Source organism: Labeo rohita, chromosome 4 (assembly GCF_022985175.1).
Source record: "Labeo rohita strain BAU-BD-2019 chromosome 4, IGBB_LRoh.1.0, whole genome shotgun sequence".
Classification (NCBI taxonomy): domain Eukaryota; kingdom Metazoa; phylum Chordata; class Actinopteri; order Cypriniformes; family Cyprinidae; genus Labeo; species Labeo rohita.
This window is the reverse complement of record NC_066872.1, coordinates 35,713,680-35,739,847: the sequence shown is the minus strand read 5'-3', so window position 1 is coordinate 35,739,847 and position 26,168 is coordinate 35,713,680. Positions and strand designations below refer to the sequence as shown.

The window sequence follows — 26,168 nt, the reverse complement described above, 5'->3', positions numbered from 1 at the left end:
TAAATATATATGCATGTGTGTGTATTTCTATATACACATAAATATACACAGTACACACATATGTAAACAAAAACTTTTATTTTGGATGCAATTAATTGTGAGTAATCCTGATTAATTGCGATTAATCGTGATTAATCGTTTGACGGCACTAAAAAGTACATTTAAAAACTTTAATTAATTGCACTTTTTTTTTTATTAATCCCACCTAACATTAGTTTTTTTTTTTATGGATTGACAACACTAATTGAATTAAATTTCTCTGACAAGACAGCTAAATAATAAAAAAAAAAATGCATATATAAATCAACAACAAAAAATCTATTCATACTCAGTAAAACTTGTAGAGTTTAAAACAACTTAAGAAACCTTTTATTGAAGCAACTGCTTCAGTTGTACTCACAGACTTGAAGCTTGCAATGCATGCAGCAAAAATACAAGAAAACAGTTTGTAAAAGGATTCAAAATTAAAAACCTACGCAGTAAACTGATGCAATTAAATATAGATATTTAAATAACCTGAAATCCTTTTTCTGCACTTTAGTTGTTTGTTCATACAGATAGTATTTGATTTGCTTCTGACTGATTTATTAATTTGTCAATTTCAAATTTCCAGTTGTCATCTGTTACTGAAGTTGGCGTCTTCAGCAATTAGTTGGCTATTTAGTGCCTAAATTCATAAATACAGTATTCGATTCACTTCTGATTGCTATTTTACGAGCAAGACAATACGAGAGTCACACCTGTTTGTAAATATGATAGTCAATCCCAAACACTGACTGTGTGAACACAACCTCTACATCAGCCGCCATTTTGTTCGCATTCAAAAACGTAAAGCTCCGGCATTTCCGTTCAGGCTAAACGGTTTTGAGATCATTCGCCTGGACACATTATGTTTTTGGATGGTCCCCTCCAGTTGAGATTAGCTTAATTAGCTGTGAAGAGCAATGACTCGTGGGACTGCGCATGTTTGGTGCAGATAATTGCAGGGCTAGCGTGGCACACCCCAGTGCCCAGCTTGCAACTGCAGGTGGGTTGGCACCGAGAAGTGCCTATCAAAGTGCACATCTGGGCCCTGCGGGGGTTGAAAACTTTCATTACACCCCTCTTCAAAATACCCCTCTGAATCCCCGCACACCCCTGCCAGATTTTCTTGCTGAAAGCCCTCCAAAGCTTTTGGACGGTCAGGGCATAATTATTTTGTGTGTTCGCTGTGATTTTCACTTGAAAGAGGCTTCGCACCTTTCATCTCGGCTGTTTATTGAATACACAGATGCGTGAAAATATTTGACCGTCATTGTTTTTCGGGAGTCCATTAAAGTCTGCGTTTTATCTCCCGATACGAGTCTCTACGTTATTATCTCATAATAGCGGTTTCTCGAGTCAATTCCTCAAGTTGTTGTCTTCTTAGAGAGCTGTTTACAGTAATTACCCTGTTGAGGCAGATAGAGGCAGTAACTTTCGATGTCAGAAAACAATTACCCTTTACTTTCAGGAAGAATTTCTGCGCTCGATCTCACGCCCCGCTTGTAAAAAGCCGCTTTTGCCAAAGTGAGAGAGAGGAAGAGACGGAGTGAAGGGCCTAATGAGTGAATGATGTTCATGTGATGCTCATGAGTTTTAAACACGCACATGGTCTTTTCTGGGTAATTATCGCGGGTCTCTGCCTCAGCCTAAGCGAGCTGACAGGTCAGCCGAGAGCTGTTCTATCTGCCCTGCAGTGGAAAGCTGAGAGGCCCATAATTCATCATTAGGATATCAGAGTCCAGGTGCAGATTAGAACTGATTGAGCCAGCAGCCAGGCAAAGTCAGGGCACTCAAGGAGGAAAATCTTATCCCACAGACAATTCCCAGGTCACGCCCGCTGTAATTGAAATAATTTTGCCCCAAGAGTTGTTTAATCTTCGAAAATCACACGTGTAGCCGCTAGATTGAAGAAAGTACACGTTTGATAGCATCTGCCAACCCCTTCCAACTGGTCTCTCCTGCTTTGCAGGGTTAGGCGACTTTTTTTTTTTTCAATCAAAATAAAGTTTGTTCAAGTGGAACTTTCTGCGATTTCTGAGAATAAAAAAAAAATCAAATCGGCCAAAACTTCAGATTATCAGGCTCTTTTTTTTATTTTACCTTGATTAACAATAATTATAGAGCGTTATCATTTGGAGACCCCAAGAAATCAACATGGAAGTGTTTTGCCTTTTTGAGGTCTTCTACATGTTAGTATACTTCTAAAAGCTATTTATTTTCAAAATTCACTCTCGTCATCTCATTCATCTTTCTTTTTTAGAATATAATAGACCGATTTGGAATAGACGTCAGTGTTATGTCACTTGCAGCTGCACGCACATGGTGGTGGCAGAAAAACACTGGTTACAAGTGGAATGAAATAGGAAAAATCCACGGAATAAGAGATATTTGGATGTCAGAATCAGAATGCAAATCATTTTTATAGAATACTGTCGTCAAAAACACCATTTGAGCAAATTTAAACAGAGACTAATGGATGAAACCAGTTATGATTACTTTTAAGTTGTAAACAATATATTCACATGCAGTTCATAGGGAACATTTTATATTAGCTCTACAGTTACAGCATGAAATACTATTTTAACCTATAAGATTTTACATGTACCTATTTTATCTCACAATTCTCTCAATATCTTTTTTTCTTGCAAATGTGTTTACATGTCGTATTTCTGGCTCAATGTAACTCAACAATAGGGCGTTTGTTCGTTCTGAGGGGGGAAAAAAGCCAGAAGTGTGGGATATAAACTCAAAAAAGAGAATGACAAGTTGATTTTTCTTATTAGAATTGTGAGACATAATCTTAGAATTGTGAGAATAAAGTCAGAATTTACCTTTTTTAGTCTTTTAATCCAGTGTTTCCACAGACTGCCACTTAAAAACTGTCATTTTCTGCTATCTGATAGGCTCCGCCTACAAAAAACATAATTACTGTTTGCAAACACCAGATAGGTCTATAAGGCAAAGATTCTGATGACTCATTCTGCACTGCAGAGATTTTCGTCCAATCAGATGCTCTCTAGAATGAGAATGCGCCTCCCCCAACAACAAGTGAAACTGACTAGCAGAGCTGGGTTGTAATTGATTACATGTAATCTGGATTACGTAATCAGATTTCAAAAATTGGGTACTTGCAATTAGATTCAATGACATTTTAAAATATATTTACTTGAAGTACCCCCGAAAGCTTTTAAAATAATGTTTTAATAATTAAATATTACATTTGCATGTTCGTGGTTCTCTGACATTGGTTAATGGTCACATGACATGCAGGTAAACAAATAAAATATTTCATTTTTTAGTACGTTTTTTTGTTTTTTTGAGTATTTTTAAAATGATTTTTAAATTTAACATTATGATTTAATGAATTATTAGTTTTTCATTAAACTTATAAACCCTCTGCAGTTCTTTCACAAACACCAGTTTGGGAAACCTTGATGTAATTGAATATTTATGCACTTCATTTTGTTAATAACAACAAATATTATATATTTATTTTTAGTATTTTTATGCAAGTAGGGTACAATATTATCCTATTTAAATCAATGTGATAAATAAGTCAGGTCAAGGTAATCTAAAAGTAATGTGATTATATTACCTAAAATATGTAATGTAATGGATTACATTAGTAACTACTATTTTTGTCATGTAATTTGGAATCAGTAACAGATTATAATTAATCAAGACTGTTTTAAAAACAAAAAGCTCCTTTTTCAATAGGAAAAATTTCTAGGAAACTGTGCTAATTAATTTAATAGAGTCTGATATTGTTTTAAGTTATATCAAACATTTTTAAAAAACATTAGTAAAGTAAAATAACTCTAGATGATGCTTCTTTTTGCTGCTAGGTAAGTGTTTTTTTTCACTTAGGTGATCATGACACGCATACATTTTTATGCTAATAAATAATAAAATCACTAGCAAGTTTTTACCTCAAGATCCCAAACACTTACAGTCGATATTTTATGTGAGGATCGATCCTCCCTACAACATCAGTAATGCAAGCATCAATATTTAAAGCTATATCCTGACTTTTTATGCTCTCTGACCTCAACTCGCAGCACCCCAAACATTGACGTTAAAGTTAGCCGATGCTAACCGCAGACACCACGCCGCACGGTAGCAGCGAGAGAGCGCCTGCTGCTCGAGACGCAACAAATCATTTGTCTGTTATTAACCCTGAGCCTGTAATTATGCAGATTGCCATAGATTTTCCCTGGGTGCCGAGAAGTGAGATCCAGGGGTTGCTCTCAGCGTGGCAGGCGGACGCGAGAACGGCCGCGCATTACTGAACTTGCCACATTCATCACTGTGACTGATGGCACAGGCGGCCGGTCCCCGGGTCCCGGTGGTTAATGTAGTGGGTAATTAACTGTCATTTGCCTGGTAATAGGCCGATGATCAATGGTTTGTGAGGAAACAAATTCTAATTCGGCAGCTGATGAATGCATGCTGAGGCCAGAGCGATTGAAGTCGCGGGGGTGGCGGCGGGAGAGAGGAGCAAGATGGAGAGAGGGAGTCGCTGTCAGAATTTCAAATGCTTCTGGAGGTGGCGGTGTTATCATTCTTTCTCTTTTCCCAGGAAAAAGAGGTACAGAAAGGGAAAAGCAATGCTTAATTTGTTGCCCTTGATGTTCAGAAAATACCCAAACAAATGAAGTGAAAAATACACGGGCCTGACGTTTCAGATAAACGTTTTTGCTCGAAAAATCACATTATTATTTTTTTTTCTACCTTTACAGGCCCCAGGACCCCCTACCTGGACTCTCAGCTAGAAAGCCGAAAATAAAAAAAGCTATATTTTCTCCATTAAACATTTAATTTAAAACATTATCTACCAAGGTTGTACAGAACACAGGCTCTGCTTAAAATTAAGAGCATTGGAATGACAGGAAATAGAACTGAATTGTAACTAAATTGCAATGTATTCTGGGAAATGAATTGGTCCTCCACACCGGCCCACAAAGTTAATGTATTAAACTTAAATGCATCTGTCTCCAAAGCTTTTCAAAAGAGTTCAAAATTCAGGAACACTATTTTACAGTGTCCTTGTTACACGTGTACGTACACTACCGGTCAAAAGTTTGTGAACAGAAATGATAGAAGGGGGGGGGAAGAAATGATAGAAATTAATACTTTTATTTAGCAAGGATGCTTTAAATTGATCAAAACCTATGATAAAGACATTTATAATGTTACAAAAGATTTCTATTTCACATAAATGCTGTTCTTCTGAACTTTTTATTCATCAAAAAAAACTGAAAAAATTCTACTCAGCTGTTTTCAACAATGATAACAATAAAAATGTCTTTCGAGCAGCAAATCAGAATATTAGAATGATTTCTGAAGGATTATGTGACTGCTAAAAATTCAGTTTTGAAATCACAGGAATAAATTACATTTTAAAATATATTCAAATAGAAATCAGTTATTTTAAATACAAATATTTCTCAATTTTATGGTTTCTGCTATACTTTGGATCAAATAAATTCAGGCTTACTGTCCAAAAACTTTTGACTGGTAGTGTACTATAGTAAGAACAGTGAATTATACACCCCAATCCTAATCATAACTTTATAGTAAGTACATGTTGTTAACCACAGTGTTATTACTCTGTATAATTACAGTGTAGTAAGACCTTTAAAAACTGTAACGTTTAATTCAAACATTTAAACTCTAATTGGAATGTTGCATCATATTTGCTACTTTAATTCAAATTTTAAAATCTAAGAGACATTCTTAATTCCGTTGCGAATGGTGCCGAACCCTGATTACTTCACTGGATCATTACTTTGAGAATTAGAAGTTAGTTAATAGTTAGAAATTTCAATTATCTTTTCCATGAACCACTGGTTGAAAACCCCGAGTGTAAAGGGTCCCGAAATGACACCGTTTGGATCATAACAGAGCATCTTATTTCTTTGTCTTATTTGAATCACTTGCATATTAGAGTCCCAGAGGGGTCTCGTTTGATAGGGAGTAATTTACAAGGATTTTGTGGAGCTGGATGAGAATATTGAGGTGACATCGCTCATGCATTTTCCATTGGGGCACTGTCTCATGATTACAGTAAAGCTGCACGCTTGAGCCTCGCTTGTGCGACCACTAGGATAAAGCCTTGTGGAATAATTTAATTGGTGTCTGTTTTCCTCTCATCAAATAGGTGCCATTCAACTGTGAAAAGCCGCTGTGCACCTCCAACACCTTTTGTGTCCAATCAGGTGGTACTGATTGCGCATTCTCTTTTAACTTATGAATCCGAGCCGCCATGAATTTTAATTTCACGCTGCCTCTTCGGCCTTCTAAAATATACATGCTATTTTGTCAGCCTTTATGTCCAAGGGAGTTTGATTTCCTCTATAATACTCTACAAATATTACACAGCCACTGAGCGTTGACTGAAAACTAGACTGAGTACATTTGGTACGTTTTCTTCAACGTCTGCATTTGTCTCTGGACTCTCAGGTCTTTCTCTTGCAGGCTGCATTTAGAGAGCATGCACCTCCGAATTCATTACAAGCCAAGCACGCTTAATTTGCCGCCTCCCTTGAGAGCCATTAGCGTCTGCGGCATCAAACTGGCAGACCGGTGAAAGACAAGTGGCAGGTAGGGCTTCATCCGTCTTGCCGCCCCTCCCCTTTTCCTGTTGGGCTGAGAAACAGAGCTCTCGGAGTCTCCTGTACGGAGGGACGTTGGGTGCTTGTGGCACAGTTCCCTACTTTTAGCTGCAGTGGGCCTTTATAATCTCTGTCTTGGGGTATGTAAGATTTTTTTTATTATTATTATTATTCAGAAAGGATGCTTTAAATTTATCAAAACTGACAGTAAAGACATTATGTATATATGATATTATATTATATTATAATCTATTATGTATATACATTATGTAACATTATAATATAATCTTTTTTTTTTTTTTTTTTTAACAAATAATTCAACAAATAAATGCTGTTTCTATTAATAATAATTTCAAAATAATATTAATAATAATAATCTAATAATTTGTCATTTATTTTTTAGCTTTAAATAAAATAATTAAAAATAATAAAATAAAATATTGAATATTTGTTTGAAATATTAAAATACATCAAAAATTTATTAAAATAGAAATGTGTTGTTTTAAATCGTAATATTTCACAATATTACTGCTTTTACTTTTTTATCATTTATTTTTATCTTTATTTTTCAATCATAAATAAATGTCATCTATAAATAATTCTACAAAAAAAATACTGCTTTTTTTGTTTTTATTTTGTTTTTGTTTTTTTTATGGCACCAAACCGGAATATTAAAATGATTTCTGAAAACTGGAGTAATGGCTGCTGAAAAAATAAAAAAATAAAATAAAATAAAATAAAATAAAATAAAATAAAATAAAATAAAATAAAATAAAATAATTGTTTTAATTTGTAATATTTCACAATATTACTGCTTTTACTATTTTTGTATCATTTATTTTTAGATTTTTTCAATCACAAATAATTCTACAAATAAATGCCGGAGTAATGGGTGCTGAAATTAAATTAAATTAAATTAAATTAAATTAAATGTTTGTTTTATATATTAAAATATATTACAAAATATTAATATTACAATAATAATTATCTAATAATAATTTTACAAATAAATGCTGTTTTTGAGGACCAAATTGGAATATTACAGTGATTTCTGAAAACTGGAGTAATGGCTGCGGAAAATTCATAAAATAAAACAAAAATAAAATAAAATAAAATAAAATAAAATAAAATAAAATAAAATAAAATAAAATGAAATGAAATAAAATAAAATAAAATGTTATTTAATATAATAAAAAATTATTAAAGTAGAAAATAGTTGTTTTAAATTGTAATTTTTTACAATATTACTGATTTCTATTATATTTTTAATTAAAAGACGTCTTTTCAGGAAAAAAAAAAGAAAAATCTTAAATCCATACACACATATACATGCATTCAGTGTACATTAAGTTTATCCACATAAAGTATACAATTTTTACAAAACTCAATAAAGTATTTTATAAACATGTAAAGCTGCACATTTTGACTTATATTCAAATCTATAATTGAAGGATGACTTAAATTTATTTTCTTTGCTAATCAACACTGTGACACAAAAGCTATTAATAAAGCTGAAACATTTTTAATGTAGTGTTTAAAGCAAGACGTACAATGTTTATACATCAAAGACGAGTTTAGATACGCAAATATGCTGGCTTGCAAAACCATTTCAATCAATTCTCAAGACTCTCCCTTTTCGCACGATCTAACTCAACTCGAAGCACAAAAATAAAGGAGTATATTAATGTTCTGTGTGAAAATAAGAGCCAAGAGTAAATCTGTCAGTTCTGAAACAAGGGAATAGCTCAAATCAGCAGTCAAAATGAAGCTGTGAAAACAAATTCCCCAAAGAGCATCATTGTACATCGAGATACTCCACTTATATCTAGCTTCTGATGGATCACAATCCATTCCATAGAAAAAAAATACAGTGTGTTCTTTAAATAAAAACATCTATTGATTTCTCCGTGCAGCGTGTGTAATACACGGCCGGATTCTCAGGTGAGAGCAGTCGTCTTCACTCAACGCGTTGTGTATTTGCAAAGCACAGACCTCTGTCCTCAAATGCTCAAAGCAAAAAGGCATGACTGTCCAATTCCAGGAAAGGTATTGGTTACTTTAAATTTGCACGAGACGAGACGTTTCGAGCTCGCAGCTCGCTAGAGTGGCAAACCCAATACTAGTTTGATTCAACCTGATGACAAAAAGACCTTCAAGCATCATTTTTTCATATGGATATCATCTATCATTCATCAACTGAAATCCAGCGCGTGCATTAATGCGTCGTTTCTTTTCAGAACATGCATTAATGCATTAACGCCATAATCATTTTCCTTATATAACAGAGTTATCGAGCTGTGAATCTATCATCCTTTTTATATTTGCATTTAGATCTTTGATATATATATATATATAATTGCAATATGCGAAAAACATGCCTCATCATTTCATCTCTTTCATGCTGAGGCCTTCTGGCTATGGACTTTTGCTGAAAATAGTGGAGACGTGATATCGCGGACGTGTCTATATTTAGACAGCTCAAAGAAAAAGGCATAATTCCTTTAATTAAATCGGCACCGATCCACAGGACGAGCTCTCGTTCTTTTTCTCCTCATACCTGGAAAGCTATTGGAGATATCCTTCATCGTCTCAAGGTGTGCTGACAGTAGCCCTTAATTTTGTAGGTATTCATGAGAGTACAATCTATCTGCTTGGCTCTTTTTTATTTGCCTGTGGGAAACATAGTTTCTGAAGGTTAATAAACAACCCTGCATATCCCAGGCTCCGAGATCATTTATCAGATTGCGATCTCTTACAGAGCCGGAGAGTGGCATACAGTTTTATCATTTTAACAACAACGGCTAAAAGTGCCCGAAGAAGTCCGCCTAATAGGTTATTTTGTTATATGATTTCGTTATCAGATATTTCTTTTCCCCCTTCCCCCCTTTGCTCGGTCTAGGTCGCGCTGGAGTAACAGCCATGAATCCCTAATGAATCCTCTCCGTAATGTCCCGCGAGCGGCCTGGAAAATAATAGGCTCGTCCCTGGGCAGAGCGGCTCTGTGGCGCTAACCTCACCCGGCCCGGACATCTCTATGATGGTCACATCGCACTCCACTTATGTGTTTTTGTCCAATTTTGTCTTTTTCAACATCAAATTAAACCTTAATATTGGTTCTTTTTTTTGTTTTTTTTTTGGTTCTGTTAACAAGATCTTGGTTCAGTTTGATTCATTTCGTTCAGTTGGATATATTTTTTTGGCTGTATAGTTTGTTTTGTGTTCATATGAAATAAAGTTTTCTCAGGGAACCTTCTAATGGTATATGAAAAAAGATGATTCATTAAAATACAGATTCATTTGTTCATGAATCAGACTACACTAGTTATCTTTTATGTTTTTGGTATACTAAAAGGAACTAGTTCATAAAAGTCATTTGTTTTTGAACTGGACTGCACTGTTTGATCAGTATGTATTTGATTCAGAACTGGTTCAAAAGAGTCATTTGTTTGTAAACTTGACTACGCCGTTTTTGATTCACTAAAAGAACTGGTTCAAAAGAGACATTTGTTCATGAACTGGACTACACATTTTGATCAGTAGGTCTTTGATTCACTAAGAAGAACCAGTTCAAAAGAGTCATTTGATTGTGAACTTGACTACACAGTTTTTGATTCACTAAAAAGTAGTAGTTCATAGCCATTTGTTTGTGAACTGGACTACACTTTTTGAACAGCATGTCTTTGATTCATAAAATATAACTGGTTCAAAAGAGTCATTTGATTGTGAACTGAAATGATTGATTAAAAGGCACATTCGTAAGAGTCATTCAGATTACAGTGGTTATTTTTAAGTTTTTTAATTCACTAAAAAAACTATTTTATAAGAGTAGTTTACTTGTGAACGGGACTACACTAGTTATTTTTATGTTTTTAACTAGTTTACTAAAGTCATTTGTTTGTGAGTTGGACTACACTGGTCGATCGGTGAGTCTTTGATTTACTAGAAAGAACCACTTCAAGAGAGTCATTTGTTTCTGAACTGCACTACACTGTTTTTGATTCACTAAAAAAAAAAAAGTTCATAGTCATTGTTTGTGATAAGTATGTCTTTGCTTCACTAGAAAGAGCCAGTTCAAAAGAGTCATTTGTTTGTGAACTGGACTACAGTGTTTTTAATTCACTAAAATAACTGGTTCATAGTCATTTGTTTGTGAACTGGACTACACTTTTTGATCAGTACCATGTCTTTGAATCGCTAGAAAGAACCGGTTCAGAATATTTATTTGTTTGTGAACTGGACCACACAATTCACTAAAAAGAACCAGTTCATAGGAGTCTGTGAATCCAACTACACCGGTTGCTCTGTATGTCTTTGATTCACGAGCAATAATGTTTATAAGAGTCATTTGTATTTGAATCAGACTACACTGGTTATTTTAATCTTTTTGATTCACTAGAAAGAACTGGTTCAAAACAGTCATTTGTTTGTGAACAGGACTACAAAGTTTCTGATTCACTAAAAACAACCAGTTTTTAGGAGTCATTTGTTTGTGAATCTGTTATGTCTTTGATTCACTAGAAATAACCTTTCATAAGAGTCATTTGTTTGTAAATCAGACTGCACTGGTTATTTTTGTTTTTGATTCACTAAAAGAACTGGTTCAAAAGAGTGATTTGTTTCGGACCTGGACTGCACTGTTTATAACTCACTAAAATGAAACAGTTCATAGGAGTCATTCGTTTGTGAATCCAACTACATTGGTTGCTCTGTATGTCTTTGATTCACAAGAAAGAACCAGTTCATAAAAGACACTGTTTGTGAATCAGATCACACCAGTGGCGTTGTATGTTTTTGATCTACTGAGAAAAAAAAAAAAAACAGGGTTCATAAGAGTCAAGTGTGAACTGTACTACGCAGGTTGCTCTTTATATCTTTGATTCACTAGAAAGAACCTAAGAGTCATTTGTTTTTGAATCAGACAAGACTGGTTGCTTCATATGTTTTTGATTCTCCTAAAAGAACCGGTTTATAAAAGTCAGTTGTGAGTTATACTACACTGGTTGTTCTGTATAGCTTTGATTCACTATAAAGAACTGATTCATAAGAGTCATTTGTTCATGAACTCTGAACAAACTCTACAATGTTTGATCCAGTGGTTCTGACTCTAAAACTACACATCTTTTTCAATCCGTCAGGTTGTTCGGTGTGACAGGGAACTGTGCGGCTTGCAGTAAACTCATCCCAGCCTTCGAGATGGTCATGAGAGCCAAGGAGAACGTCTATCACCTGGACTGCTTCGCCTGCCAGCTGTGTAACCAGAGGTTAGTCAAATCACATTCAGCATTTGAAGCACTTAAACATGTATCTCCAGGCAGATGTGCCGAGCCTCTTAAAACTTAAAGGCTGTCTCGAATCCAAGACATCTTACAGTACATTTAGTACAAGGACGGTCCCGCTTAACCCCTCTATCGTGTCTCGCTCAAGGGCAAAATGGCGATAGGGAATCCCAGCAACTCTCCGGTTCATGAATCAAACCTTCTGGGGTTTGAAAAATGACCTTCGGAATAAAGCCCACCACCCTACCACCGAAAGACGGTTCGGGCAGATGTTTTCTTATCCAAATTACATCAGTGTGTTTACTACAAGTACAGTCTCCCTGGAGCAAGAAGTACATTGCTCAAGGGCAAAACAGTGATATAGGGGATAACTCTCCAGCACATGAATTGCCCTTCAGGGGTTTGAACCAGCAACCTTTGAATTATATTCAAGTATTGAACCACCACCATTTGGAATTTCTAGTGATTCTTACCAACAGCCTCAGAACTACAAGCCTATTTGTGTAACAGTCATTTAATGCACACTTTCATATGCAGTGTGTCAAAATTAATTGCTTATTTCTGTGGTTCACCATCAAAAATGGCAATTTAACACTTGAATATTCTGTGGCCTGCAGTTTTCTTCATTACTTCGGGCAAATAGTGTTATTTGTCCTCATTCACTTTAAAAAGAAGAGGCCATTTGTCTTTGAACATGGCCAAATAAAGAAGAAACCTCATGCACAGGCTGTTCATTAGATACCTGCTTCATACAAACACAGGTGCCAGAGAGCAGTACACATGAGAGGGGCAGATTGCAGGATCCGGTTACGCTCAATTAACACCGGGTTATTGTCTTGCCACTTCACTTGACTGCACGAACCACGCTTACCTAATCTAAGAAGTCAGCTAATCTTCATCAGCAGAGCCACAGACAGGTCCACCCGCCGGCGCGGCATTACAGCCCATTTAGAGGCAGGCAAATCTTTCTTTTTACATTAGGCCAGCCGATCAACTGTTTAATAAAATCGGCGTCAGTCTGCTTTACACGCTCTGACGAGGCCTCTATGCATCTTTCATTCGCCCATCACAATTTCACTGGTGTTCGCCACAAGATTTATAGCACGGAGACGGTGCTAATTGCCCATATCTCAGACTGAAGCTCGAATTTCCTGTCAGTTTATTGACATTTTTGGATGTTTTGGCAGAGAGATGGATGTACATAGGTGTCCTTCGGAGCAAACTCACATTCAGCTGTCCTAAAAAGTATTTGTGCTTAAAAATGTATTAAAAATATAAAATGAGATCTAGCTTATTAAGTTTAAAGTTTAGGGTCATGAAGATTTTTTGAAAGAAATAAATACTTATATTCTGCAAGGACGCATTAAATTGATTAATAGTGACGGTAAAGACATTTATATTGCTACAAAAGATTTTTATTTCAAAAAAATCTTTTTAATTTTCTATTCATCCTGAAAAGATGTAGCATGGTTTCCATAAAAATATGAAGCAACGCACCTGTTTTAAACATTGATCATACAAAATGTTTCTTGAGCACCAAATCAACATAATATAATGATTTCTGAAGGATCCTGTGACTGCTGAAAATTCAGCTTTGCCATCACAGGAATAAATTACATTTTATTTCAATAAATAGAAATACAGCTGAAACTAGAAGTTTACATACACCTTGCAGAATCTGCAAAATGTTAATTATTTTATCAAAATAAGAGGGATCATACAAAACGCATGTTATTTTTTATTTAGTACTGACCTGAAGATGATATTTCACATAAAATATGTTTACATATAGTCCACAAGAGAAAATAATAGTTGAATTTATAAAAATGACCCCGTTCAATAGTTTACATACGCCCACTGTTCTTCAGAAAAATCTTTCAGGTGCCACAAATTCTTTGGTTTTTCAGCTTTTTTGTGTATTTGAACCCTTTCCAACAATGACTCTATGATTTTGAGATCCATCTTTTTCACACTGAGGACAACTGAGGGACTCATATGCAACTATTACAGATGGTTCAAATGCTCACTGATGCTCCAGAAGGAAACACAACGCATTAAGAGCCGGGGGGTGAAAACTTTTGGAATTTGAAGATTGGAGTAAATTTAACTTATTTTGTCTTCTGGGAAACATGTAATTATCTTCTGTAGCTTCTGAAGGGCAGTACTAAATTTAAAAAAATATGACATTTAGGCAAAGTAAGAAAAATGCACACATCTTCATTCTGTTCAAAAGTTTTCACCCCTTAATGCATTGTTTTTCCTTCTGGAGCATCAGTGAGTGTTTGAACCAAAGCTGAAAAACCTGCTTGTGGGACCTGAAGGAATTTTCTGAAAAACAGTGGGCAGTTTAACTGTTCAAGGCAAACAAGGGACTCATGAACAACTATCACCAAACAAAACCAAAACAAAAAAACCCAGCTGTGGATCATCCATGTAGCAACAGTATTAAGATTTGGTGAGCATTATAGATTTCTTACCTCAAACATCTTGAGAAAAACTGATTTCCCACACACCTTGGAACAAGATGGTTAAAAGTAATTGCAAAAAATGTCATAATTTGTTCAATTCTGCTTTAATTTCTAATCAAGTAATCAATTTAATTAACCAATTTGCTTTCTAATGCATTGAAATTCATATATGCAGCTGTTTGGCCGACTGTACAATACAAACCACTTAAATGAGACCTATTATGTTCCTTTTTACAAGATGTAATACAAGTCTCAGGTGTCCCCAGAATGTGTCTGTGCAGTTTAGCTCAAAAAACCTCACAGATAATTTTTGAAAATCCCCATTTTGAGTGAAACCAGAAACATGCTGTTTTCGTGCATGTCTCTTAAACGCAAATGAGCTGCTGCTCCCCGCCCCTTTTTCTAGAATAACAGCTCATACCTCAGATACTGCTAAAAAGCGCTTGTTTGGTTTTGATTGTCATGTTTGTTGCACTAAAATCATGCATTTTAAACTATCAGTTTAAACTTCTGATATACAGTTTTCTGAGTGCACACATCCGAAGCACAAGCACAGAAAGTGTCTAAACTAAACTTCTCTTTCATGTCTTATTGCGCTTAAACTGTCAAATGCACACGAGTTTATGTTAAAAATACACAGGAGTTACAAGCACAGTCTGTGAAGGTATACAGCTGAGAAATAGCATTGTTTATATTAGATCTGTGTAGCAGCAGCGTAATATATAGTAAATAAATCAATAAATCCACTGCTCTCGTCTCCTCTGAGGCTGGGACTCTAAATAGTTTTCTGTGCTCGTCTGTACAGTCAATGACAGAACAGTTAGCATGCTTTGTTTGAACTTTTGCCATGGCGTTAGAACTGATATATCGCAATGGTGGCACCGTGGGTGAAAATGTGCAGGTTAAGGGGTGGTAAAATTATAAGAAGATCCCCTTTCTTAAATCTGAGCAGCTCGTTTTTTTACATGCTTGCAGACAAAGGCTTACCAAAACTAATTTACTAGGTTGTTCTTTTTTAAAATTTCTGGGTCTGCACTGGGGACCTGATTATAGCACATTTTCATGATATCTCACGTTAAACCAGTCTTATCCTAACTAAACTCCAAAGGTGAATCCACACAATCATAAGGAACTTCCTGCATTGGATCTCCTATGGTCTAAACGCTACACGAGAGCACCGCATCAACAGACTGATATGCAAATACCCCCCCCATTTGACCAAGAGAAAATTCATTTGTCAACAAGCTGACGAGACATTATCTCCACAGACACCCGCCACCCGACACGTCTCAGACACTTTGTTGTTCTGTCAGTGCCTTTCGAGAAAGCCTCGCAAATTTTGATGGACTCCTCCAAAAGAGAAAAGGACGGCGGGGCTTTTCATGACGCGTCTGTCATTGTGACAGCTCGCTGCATTACCCGAGTACAGCCTCAGTCCAGTGATGCTCTTTGATAAACATCAACACAAACAGCAAGACCGTCTCAAGAGCTTTTGATGGAAGGAGAAATACATTGCGCATTATTGTTTTGACTAGCCAATTGGGCCTGATTTCATTTTTCCCATTTGTTTTGTTCTGTGCACTTAGGCCTTGAATGAGAATGATACATAAATCAGGAGTAAAATTACAAAGTTTCATAGTTGAAGGACCTCCTGAAATCAAAAAGACAGACAGTCTGTATGCTAATATACTTCAATAACATCAAAAACATTGATGACTCATCCTGCACTAAAAGATTTTTGCCCAATCAAATGCTCTCTAGAATAAGACCCGCCTCCTTTCTCTAAATAAGGGATGTGTTTTTACCTCCACTGTATTGAATTTAGCGTTTCCCTTTTATCTGCTTTCATATACATCCCACCCTGCTTTCTCCCTTCTCATTTCCCCTCTTCAAACAATATTAAGGAGGCCGTGGCCTTTAAAAGAGCCATCTAATCCATCTTACAAAACGCTCTCCTCGCCGTCAGTGACGTGGGACAGGCATTCTGATGCTGAGAGCAGGCTATCGGGTCGGTAGAGGTCACGCCGTATAATTATGCTTCTCCACGAGGGTCAGTAATGTCCCGACATTACCGTTTGATGCTTAAATTATTACAATCAAGCTTTTAATACAGCTGGGCCACCCCTCCTTTTCCCCACACACATCAGCAAGGCCATCATCTCCTACAGAGTCGTTTCATTAGTCAGGCCACACAAAAGCACCATTAAATACCGCCCGTGATTAGCTTGATTTCCACAAAGAGAGTGCTGAACTGTGTCTGGCTCACGTATATGAAAACGAGAAACTTCCACATATAGTAATGAATCTTTTAAGTAAACGAGTCACTCTTCTTAGATGAATGACTTTTCGTTCACATCTCTCACTATTGGAGTGTGTGGCCGTTTGGCTTTTCCTGCTTTAAAGGGACAGCTCACGCAAAAATGAAAATTGTGTCGTTAATTGCTCATGCTCATGTCTTTCCAAACCCATAAGACCTTTGTTCATCTTCAGAGCACAAATTAAGATATTTTAGATGAAATCTGAGAGCTTTTTGAGCCTGCATAGACAGCAATGCAACGGACACTTTCAAGGCCCAGAAAGGTAGTAAGGACATTGTTAAAACAGTCCATGTGACATTAGGGGTTCAACCTTAATGTTATGAAACTATGAGAAAACTTTTTGTGTGCAAAGGAAACAAAAGTAATGACTTTATTCAAAATTTCAAGCATTTGATTGTGAATGACTCATTTGATGGACCAATTGAATCTATATGCCAGTTTTTACTAAAGTCAATATTTTGAGTCTGAACGAGACTCAAAGAGTCACTGAAGATGAAAGGAGAATGACAGTATATTGCTATCATTGTTCATAGTTTCATTAACATAGTTTTGATTGCTTATTAATGATTCATTCGAGTGAATGTGTCGACTCGTTCAAAACGCACAAAGAGACATTTGTCGCCACTTGCTGTAACAACATAACCTATAGAAAGAGCCCTTAAACGAATCAGTGAATAAATCGTTTTGGAGAATGGACTAAGGATTCACTGAGATTAATCAAAATCACATTCACCTATTATATAGCAACCTGTGTTTTTTTTTTTTTTTTGTTTGTTTGTTTGTCAAAAATGACAATTTTTCGGCAAAAAAAATGACCAAGTTCTGCCTAAAACAGATTAGGGACATTTCATGTCATGTTATTTTAGTATTACTTATGTACTATTATAGGATTTATTGAAAATTGAAGATTTTTATAAAACTATTAAGCTTTTATTTTTTTTTTATTTTCACTTTTAGTATTTTTTGTTTCACATTTTCTTTTTTTTTATATATATATTTCTATTTAGCTTTCATTAATTGTTTGTTTGTTTTGTTTAACCTTAGAACTTCAACTTACTTTATATATTTCTCATTTTCAATTAAGTTTAAGTTTTTATATATTTACACTTTTTTTTTTTTTTTTTAATCATTTAATTAGTTTTACAAGGCAAGTTGCATGAACTTACCAAAAAAAAGGGAAGGACATATATAATGCAAATGATACTAATTAATTCATAAATTATTATATTTAAGTAATATTTTTAAATTATTATAAATGATTAATTCATGCAAATCATTATTGTGGCAGCTAAAAAAACATTTAACAGACATTTAAGCCATTTACATTTTTTTTTTTTTTTTTTTTTGGTTATTTATTTAGTTATTTTTTTATTATTTTATTAGTTTAGCAAGGCAAGTTGCATATAGTCTAAATAAATAAATAAATAAAGATATAGATAGATAGATAGATATAGAAATAAAAATATTAAAAATAATGCAAAAATTAAGTGGTACTTCTTAAAACTTCCTAAATACATTTTTAATATTTAGGAATCTAATTTAATATTAAGAAAATCGCCTTTAAAGTCGCCTAAATGACGTTCCTAGCAATGCGTATTACCAATCAGATATATTTATAGTAGGAAATTTATAAAATATCTTCATGGAACATGATCTTAATGATTTTTGGCATTAAAAAAAAGAATAAATAAAATAATAATAATAATAATTCGATAATTTTCACCCATCCAATGTATTTTTGGCTATTGCTACAAATATATCCGTGCGACCTAAGCCTGGTTTTGTGGTCCAGGGTCACAAATGTTTTTTAATAGTTTTATTTAACAATAACTGCTAACCACTGGCTGAACACTGAACAGTACGTTACAGACTTTTAAGACATCAGACATGATCTGTGTCGTTCATAAAGTATCCCATCATTCTGCGCAGCCAGACTTAATCCGGTGTGATTATTCATGGGTTGGATATGATCTGCTCACCTGGCTTGAGGTTATATCCTCAGCTTGGTTAACAGGGACCGGGGCGACAGCCGCGGCAGTGAGCGTGAGCGCAGTGTGTTTGTGTGGTTTTGAGACTCCAGCCGGCCGTTAGCCACAGATCAGCCCTGAAGGGACAGCTAATCGATGAGCCTGTCGTCCGCTCAGGCCTCATCAGCCAACCTCAAGAGTCCCAGTTCCCGGTGATGAGGCCGGGCCACGGCGCTCTGAGGCCCCACGGGAGATCCGGAGAGGGCCGAGGCCTAGGTGGCAGGGCGGGGAGGTCACCGGTACGGGTCACCGTCCTTGTCGGAAAGTCTGGAAAGCCAGAGCCAAATTGGGCTGCACGTGCTTAGGGACAGCGGTAACTAAACTACACCGCAGACAACAGAGAGACGTCTGCGAACCTCAGTTCTGGTCGTCATTCGTTAGAAGAAACCATGCGGTTGCATTGCAGACACTGCGGCAGATCCACTCTATTCTGTCGGATAATGTCTCGTTCACATCCGATGACGTTCCCTTTTCTTTCTCTCCGTCTATAGACCTCCCTCCGTGATTCATTTCCTCTCTCTTTTCCCTCACTCTTTCAAGTTCTCTCTCCTCCACTCAGCTCCAGCATGTTATTTCACAGAAGAGGAATGTTACTACTCTAGTTAACACAGACCTCAGAGGCAAATAGCTGACGAAGCCATACATCATTAAGTCCACTGCCTTGGAAGCCATCTTTTCTTTAACAAGATGGGTCTCAATAGACATATTCATCATTACTGTCACACCTGAGGAAAAGGAGAAAGGCAGAGAGAGGCAACGGTGTGGAAATGAAAGAACGGGAATATAAGCTAAAGACTAGAATGTAATGTAAAGCCACTGTTAATTAAAAATATAGAGCTGTCAATCAATTAAAAATCTAATCAATTTAATTAGAAGGATATGCTGATTAATTCAGCAGATTAAATTGTGTTTAATTGCATATATCTATAAATGTTTTGCTTAGAAGTTAAGAAAATTGAAAGACTTAAATTTAATTTCTTTTAATAATACTGTTTTTAATTTCTCAGTGTTGACAGTTCTAATTTATTCATTCATTAAGTAATGTATTTAAATTATTATAAATGATTAATATATGAAAATCATTATTGTGGAAGCCAAAAAATACACATATTTAGGAGCCAGTTATACAATTTCTTGTTTTTTGTTTTTTTTTAATCATTTAATTAGTTTGTCAAGGAAAGTTGCATATAGTCAGCTGACTACAAACTTACCAAAAAAAGAATAGAAATAATGCTCAATTATTCATAAATTATGAAATTTAAATTATATTTTTGAATTATTATAAAAGATGAAATTATGAAAATCATTATTGTGGCAACAAAAAACATTTAATAGACATATTTAAGAGCCATTTACACTTTTTATTCATTTAATAATCACAAATTATATTTAAGTAATGTTTTAAAATTATTATAAATTATTAATTTTTAAAATAAAAAATAAAAATCATATTTTTTATTGTTTAATTAGTTTAGTAAGGCAAGTTGCATATAGTCAACTGACTACAAACTTACCAAAAAAAAAAAAAAAAAAAACAGAAATAATGCAAATTTATTCATACATTATTATAAGTAATGTTTTTAAATTATTATAAATTATTATTAATTTCTGAAAATCATTATTGTGGCAGCTGAAAACATTTAACAGACATTTAAGAGCCATTTACACAATTTTTTGTTTATTTAAAAAAAAATAAGATTAAAATTAATAAAGAAAAAAAAATTTGATGCAAATTTATTCATTCAAATTTAATTTTAATTTATGAAAATTATTATTATTAAGATCCATTTACACTTTTTTTTATTTTTTTTTTTTAATAATTTAATTAGTTTGGCAAGGCAAGTGACAGTCAGCTGACTACAAACTTACCAAAAAGAAAAGGACAGAAATAATGCAAATTTATTCATAATTTATTCATAAATTATTATATTTAAGTAAGGTTTCAAATAATTATAAATTATTAATTTATGAAAATGATTATTTTGGCAGTTGAAAACATTTAACAGATATTTAAGAGTCATTTATACAACATTATGTTTATTTTTTTAATCGTTTAATTCGTTCGACAAAGCAAGTTGCATATCTGACTACAGACTTAACAGAAAAAAAGGACAGAAATAATGCAAATTTATTCAGAATTTATACATGAATTATTATGTTTAACTAATGTTTTTGAATTCTTATAAATGATTAATTTATGAAAATCATTATTGCCATCCAAAAACATTTAACAGACATTTAAGTGCCATTTATTTATTTATTTATTTAATCCTTTAATTGGTTTGGCAAGGCAAGTTGCATATAGTCAGTTCACTACAAACCTACAAAAAAAAAAAAAAAAAAAAAAAAAAAAGGACAGAAATATTGCAAATCAAGGTGGTAGTTCTTAAATTGTTCAGATGGAAATAATAAGGTTACATTTCCTAACATTATTTAATGCATTTGGTATCATGAACTTACAACTATATTTACAGCATTTATTAATCTAGGCTAATATTAATTTCTAAGTATGCCATTGTTATTCATGTTCATTTACTTTTGTCAAACCAAAATAAATACTGTAAAAGTCTTTCATTGTGAGCTGAATACATAAATGCATTAACTGCTATTAACAAATTTGGTAACAAAAAATTCTGTATTTAAAATAATTACTCACAGTGCTCAGATAGTATTTAGTATTTTGTAAATGTAATTTACATATGGGTCAGGGGCATGATTAACTGCGTTCATTTTTTATCACATTATTTTCTTTATAATTAATCACACTCAATTAACGTGTAAAAATGGCAGCCTTAGAAAAAACACAAAAAGCCCCAAATTTACGGTCATACCTGAGCAAACACTATAGCAAATGCATTTACTTTTTTCCCCTGCACTTGATGGGAAATACTAAAAAGCAATTAAAGCAATCTGAAGTTGAACTCATCTGGGATGAGAGATTGAAAGGGGAGGGCGAGGGGGACGCATCAAGCTAAGGGTAATGTAGGTGCTCGGAAACATGTGGCGATCGGTAATGACTGAACGAGCTGAAAAACGGAGGGCAGCGCAAGGGCATTTATTACCGCTACCTCTGATGGGCTGACTGCAATATCCTCGTCATAATTGGCACACAGATGTCACAAACGCTGTTGACATTTCACCAAGCAGAAACAATTTGGCGCTGCGAAACGGGGCGGCGACGAGGCTAAGAGGGAACAGAAAACACAGGCTGTAAATAAACACAGAGAGATCCTATTAGCCGAGAAAGCGAGAGAACGAACCGGCGAGATGGAGGTGCTCAGAAGAGGAGGTGGAGAGGGCCAGGATGTCAGAGAAGACAGACACTAATGGATTCCTGGCAAGAATGTGTCATTTAAACAGGACGTTTTTATTGGAGTGAATGACACCATTACATTAAGCACACCTCTGCTTTGTGTTAATCACCGTGTCAACAAGCGCGATTAATGGATATTACTTGTTGATACTTGGGCCAAACTAATGGCTGCGCCTTCCCGCTTGACATTGCCGTGTATAACGAATAAAAAAAAACTTTTCCCGAGTGCGTGCGTGCGTGTGTTTGCGAGGGAGGGAGCGAGGAAGCCGTTTACAAAGCATGCTCGCTTATTATATTCAACAATGACGGATCTCAGATCTTATTCGACTCCTTTTGAATAATGTCTGTTCGATCCACAGCACTTTAATGACCACAAACATGAATGTCCTTCTTAAAAAGCAAAAATTTGGGTTATAGTGAAGCACAGGGGCTAATCCATAAATGTTAAATACTCGCTGGTTTAATAAGATCTCAACAATGTGGTGTTTTTAGTTAAAAAAAAAATCACTCGCTAACCTTTTGTGTAAAGATCCAATTTAGAACTTTGTTGCCATGACAATGTACAGCCTAAAACCCTAAAACAACATTAAAAATGATTAACATCATTACAGGTCAAATGGGAGAATTAATGTGTTTTGATATAATTAGGTGCATATTCCTGCTTTTAAATCCTCTTAGGTTACATTTAAATAGTCTACTTTAGACATTCTAGTTAAGTGCATATCAACTAACTCTTATGAATTCGCAATTACATGTCAACTAACTCTAATTATTGCATTAGCAGACTGTTAGATTAGGGTTAGGGTCAGCAGAATAAGTTGACGTACTTGCAAAGTTATTTATAGTCAGTAGAATGTCTGTTGGCGGGCCATTAAAATAAAGCGCAGACAGTCTAGTAATACTCTAACGACTGGTACACAGTAAAAAAAAAAAGTTTTTTCAACTTAAAATAAGTGTTCATGCTGCCTTAAGATTTCATGTTGACTAAACTTAAAATTTTAAGTTGTACTACGTGAAAACGTGGATATTTGAGTTGAGTAAACTTAAAATTTTAAGGCAGCACAAACACTTTAAGTTGCTGGGGTTTTTTTTCAAAATAAAGTGTTACCAATTTTACTTCCAATGTGCCGGTTACGCTTTATTTTATTTCCACTGGTTTTGATAGGATGAAAGCATATTTGAATGCAAGCTTGCAGTCGATTACAAGAAAGGGACAGGATTTATGCAAGCTATGAAACCCAAAAATTCAAATTCTGTCATTAATTAGTCACCCTCATGTCGTTGCAAATCCGTAAGACCATCATCTTCAGACTGCATATTAAGATTTTTTAATGAAATCTGAGAGATTTTTGACCATGCAACATGCCTCAAAGACTGACACAGAACAGAAGAATTTTTTGTTTTCTTTGCGTACAAAAAGTGCTCTTGTAACGTAATAAAATTACGGTTGAACCACTGTCACATGGACTATTTTAACAATGTCCTTACTACCTGGGCCTCATACGTTGCATCTATGCAGGGTAAGAAAGCTCTCGGATTTGATCAAAAATACCTTAATTTGTGTTCCGAAGATGAACGATTTGGTTTGGAACGACATGAGGGTGAATAATCACTGACAGAGTTTTCATTCTTGGCTGAACTATCCCTTTAACTTTGGATGAACCCAAACTATTCCCTTTAACGCTTGCTTAACATTGCATTCCCACAAACTTGTAATTGTTAAAACGGCACCTGCAGACACTCAAACACATTGTCTTTCTCCTCGTCCACAGGCGGGAGGGTTCGGTAGGGAACGCTGGCCGGTAGACACGAGCGCTCGCTGGCGCTCCGACCTTGTCGAACTCTCGCTGCGAGCAAGATAAGCGGCCCTCAGGACGGCTAAACACACAGAGCGCTCGCTCTCGCTCTCGTTCCCTCTCCGCCGCCTCCTTTGTCTCTCTCTTCTGCCTGACCAACATAATCTTCTTTCCAAAAGGTCAAGTGAGACAGCGGCCCGTCAGGCTGCGCTCCGTCTGTGGGGTATATTTATGAAACAGCTGCAGGTGGAGAAGATGCTAGGTGCACTCTGGAAATACTCTTTCCAGAGTGTCCGCAGGATAACGCACGCTAATATTTGAGGGGGCGGGATGCGGCTCTGTGGGGAGAGCCGGCAAGTTTTGCTAGTAATGAGTCCTTCTGCGTCCCTCTCGAGTTACGTAAACGCCATGTTTCTCTTTCTGCAGGTTCTGCGTCGGAGACAAGTTCTTCCTGAAGAACAACATGATCCTCTGCCAGACAGACTACGAGGAAGGGCTGATGAAGGAGGGCTACGCGCCGCAGGTCCGCTGACCACCCCGCGACCCCGACGCTCGCAGGAGGGGAACGAGCTGCGAGAGGACCCGAAGGGGACATGCAATCAGACACAAAAAGCACTAGCGTCCTCTCCAGCCCCTGTCCCCATTACTTTGTATATACGAAGAGCCCAAATAAGGGACAGTGTACTGTACAAATTAGCCATAGAGACGTTTTTGCTAAGTGGAAGAACGTTCCAAGACGGACCAAGACCGTGGTTCGCTTTTAATGACGCTGCCTGACGGCCTTATGAAGACGAGACATCTCGATGGCCGACTTTTGTGAACTTAAACACACAAATGTACAACCCCCAAGTCCAAATCGCAATTCCATTTCACTTGCTTTACAGGGTGAAGAGCGCATAGTAAAAAAAAATTAAAAATTCAGTATTTAGAGTGTGAGAAGAAAAGGAGCCATGTCAACATAAGATCTCAGGTTGAATGGGTTTCCTCATTGTCCTTTCTATTTCGAACTATTTTGCGTTTGTGTCTTAATTGCGTTTTCAGCTGTTCAGCCAATCAGATGATGTTTGATGTTTAATGTACAGTTACAGGAACCAATGAGATTTCACAGTGGGCGGAGCTACCCAGCACAATGCCTCAGACAGAGTCGAAATGCCTTGGCTGTTTAGGACAGCTTTGCAAAACTGGTTAGGACATGGTGTTAGCTTGCTAACAGATCTTTGAGCTTCGATTTTGACAAGTGGTGTGATTTCAGTAGTGATGTTTTGAAACATTTATTTCACCCTGTTTAAGATCTAGCTGTCAAATGCGAATTCTTTGAACATTTGGGTTTGGCACGTATGTAAACCGAAGGGTTTGTTACTTTCTTCACTGTATTTATTTAATAGGCTTTTCGTCATTGCGCGTAACTCAAGGCTTTGTTCCTGACATGTTTATACCTGAACTGAATCACCGCCAGTCGCCAAGCATCTCCTTCAGACGTTTTTTTCTTTTTTTGTGCGGCCCATGTTGATCTGCTCAATCCTGTTTAAACACAATCAGGTCGCATAAACTGTAGGCATTACTGGAGCACGTGAATACCTGGTTGGAGGATTTGCCTTTACCGGGTTTTGTTTACTATCGACTCAAGGCGACACGCGAGCAAATCACTACTGTAGCCTACTATGTTGATAATCCTTTTATGGGCTATGACAACCTTTGGAAACCGAGGACATAGCCTAGAGAAAATATGAGGACAAACTTAATTTGTATATGGTGGTTGTACATATTTAAGAAAAATATTCCTTTTTGCTTGCTATTGTATATGGATTTTCTTTTTATGTGTTATTCAGCATGAGATGTTTATTTTTAGGACGTGTACATACTGTACTGTAATCATTTTAAGCACAAATGTAATACAGTTTTATTGTGTTAGCACTGTGTGGTGGCTTTCTTTGTGTCCTCTTTGTTTTTTCACAAAAAGCATTTGGCACCTGCTATAAACAGGGTACAAAACAGAACATGAAATACTTTTTTTCTTCAATAAGTGGTCAGAGAAAAGAGGTATTTGGAAGCCTCCAAAAATGTTGACTGCCAACATCAGGATGCCATGTTATTTTCCGTTTATTTTCTGTGGAATTTTTCCCTCCTAAAATAAAATAAAATAAAATAAAATAAAATAAAATAAAATAAAAAAATAAAAAAATAAAATAAAATAAAATAAAATAAAATAAAATAAAAAATCTTGAGCTTCTGAAATGGGTCCAAATGATCTTACTGTTTTCAATTGTTTTTATTTTTAGGATAAAGTCAAGATGATCAAGATAACTGAGGTGGAACTGGTTAAAATCCCCAT

The 26,168-nt window shown here is 35.6% G+C and overlaps 1 protein-coding gene across 4 annotated transcripts in view; it reads left to right on the top strand.

Annotated features, from left to right (window-relative positions):
• The window catches only part of lmo3 (LIM domain only 3), a 54,812-nt gene extending 29,065 nt beyond the window's left edge, over positions 1-25,747 (top strand). For all 4 annotated transcript variants that reach the window (XM_051108559.1, XM_051108558.1, XM_051108556.1 and 1 more), the window contains exons 3-4: positions 11,774-11,899; positions 24,263-25,747. In XM_051108559.1, the coding sequence (XP_050964516.1) occupies positions 11,774-11,899; positions 24,263-24,368 (232 nt within the window). In that variant the 3' untranslated portion in view covers positions 24,369-25,747. The remainder of the gene's footprint in view (positions 1-11,773; positions 11,900-24,262) is intronic.
• The last annotated feature ends 421 nt before the right edge of the window (positions 25,748-26,168 follow it).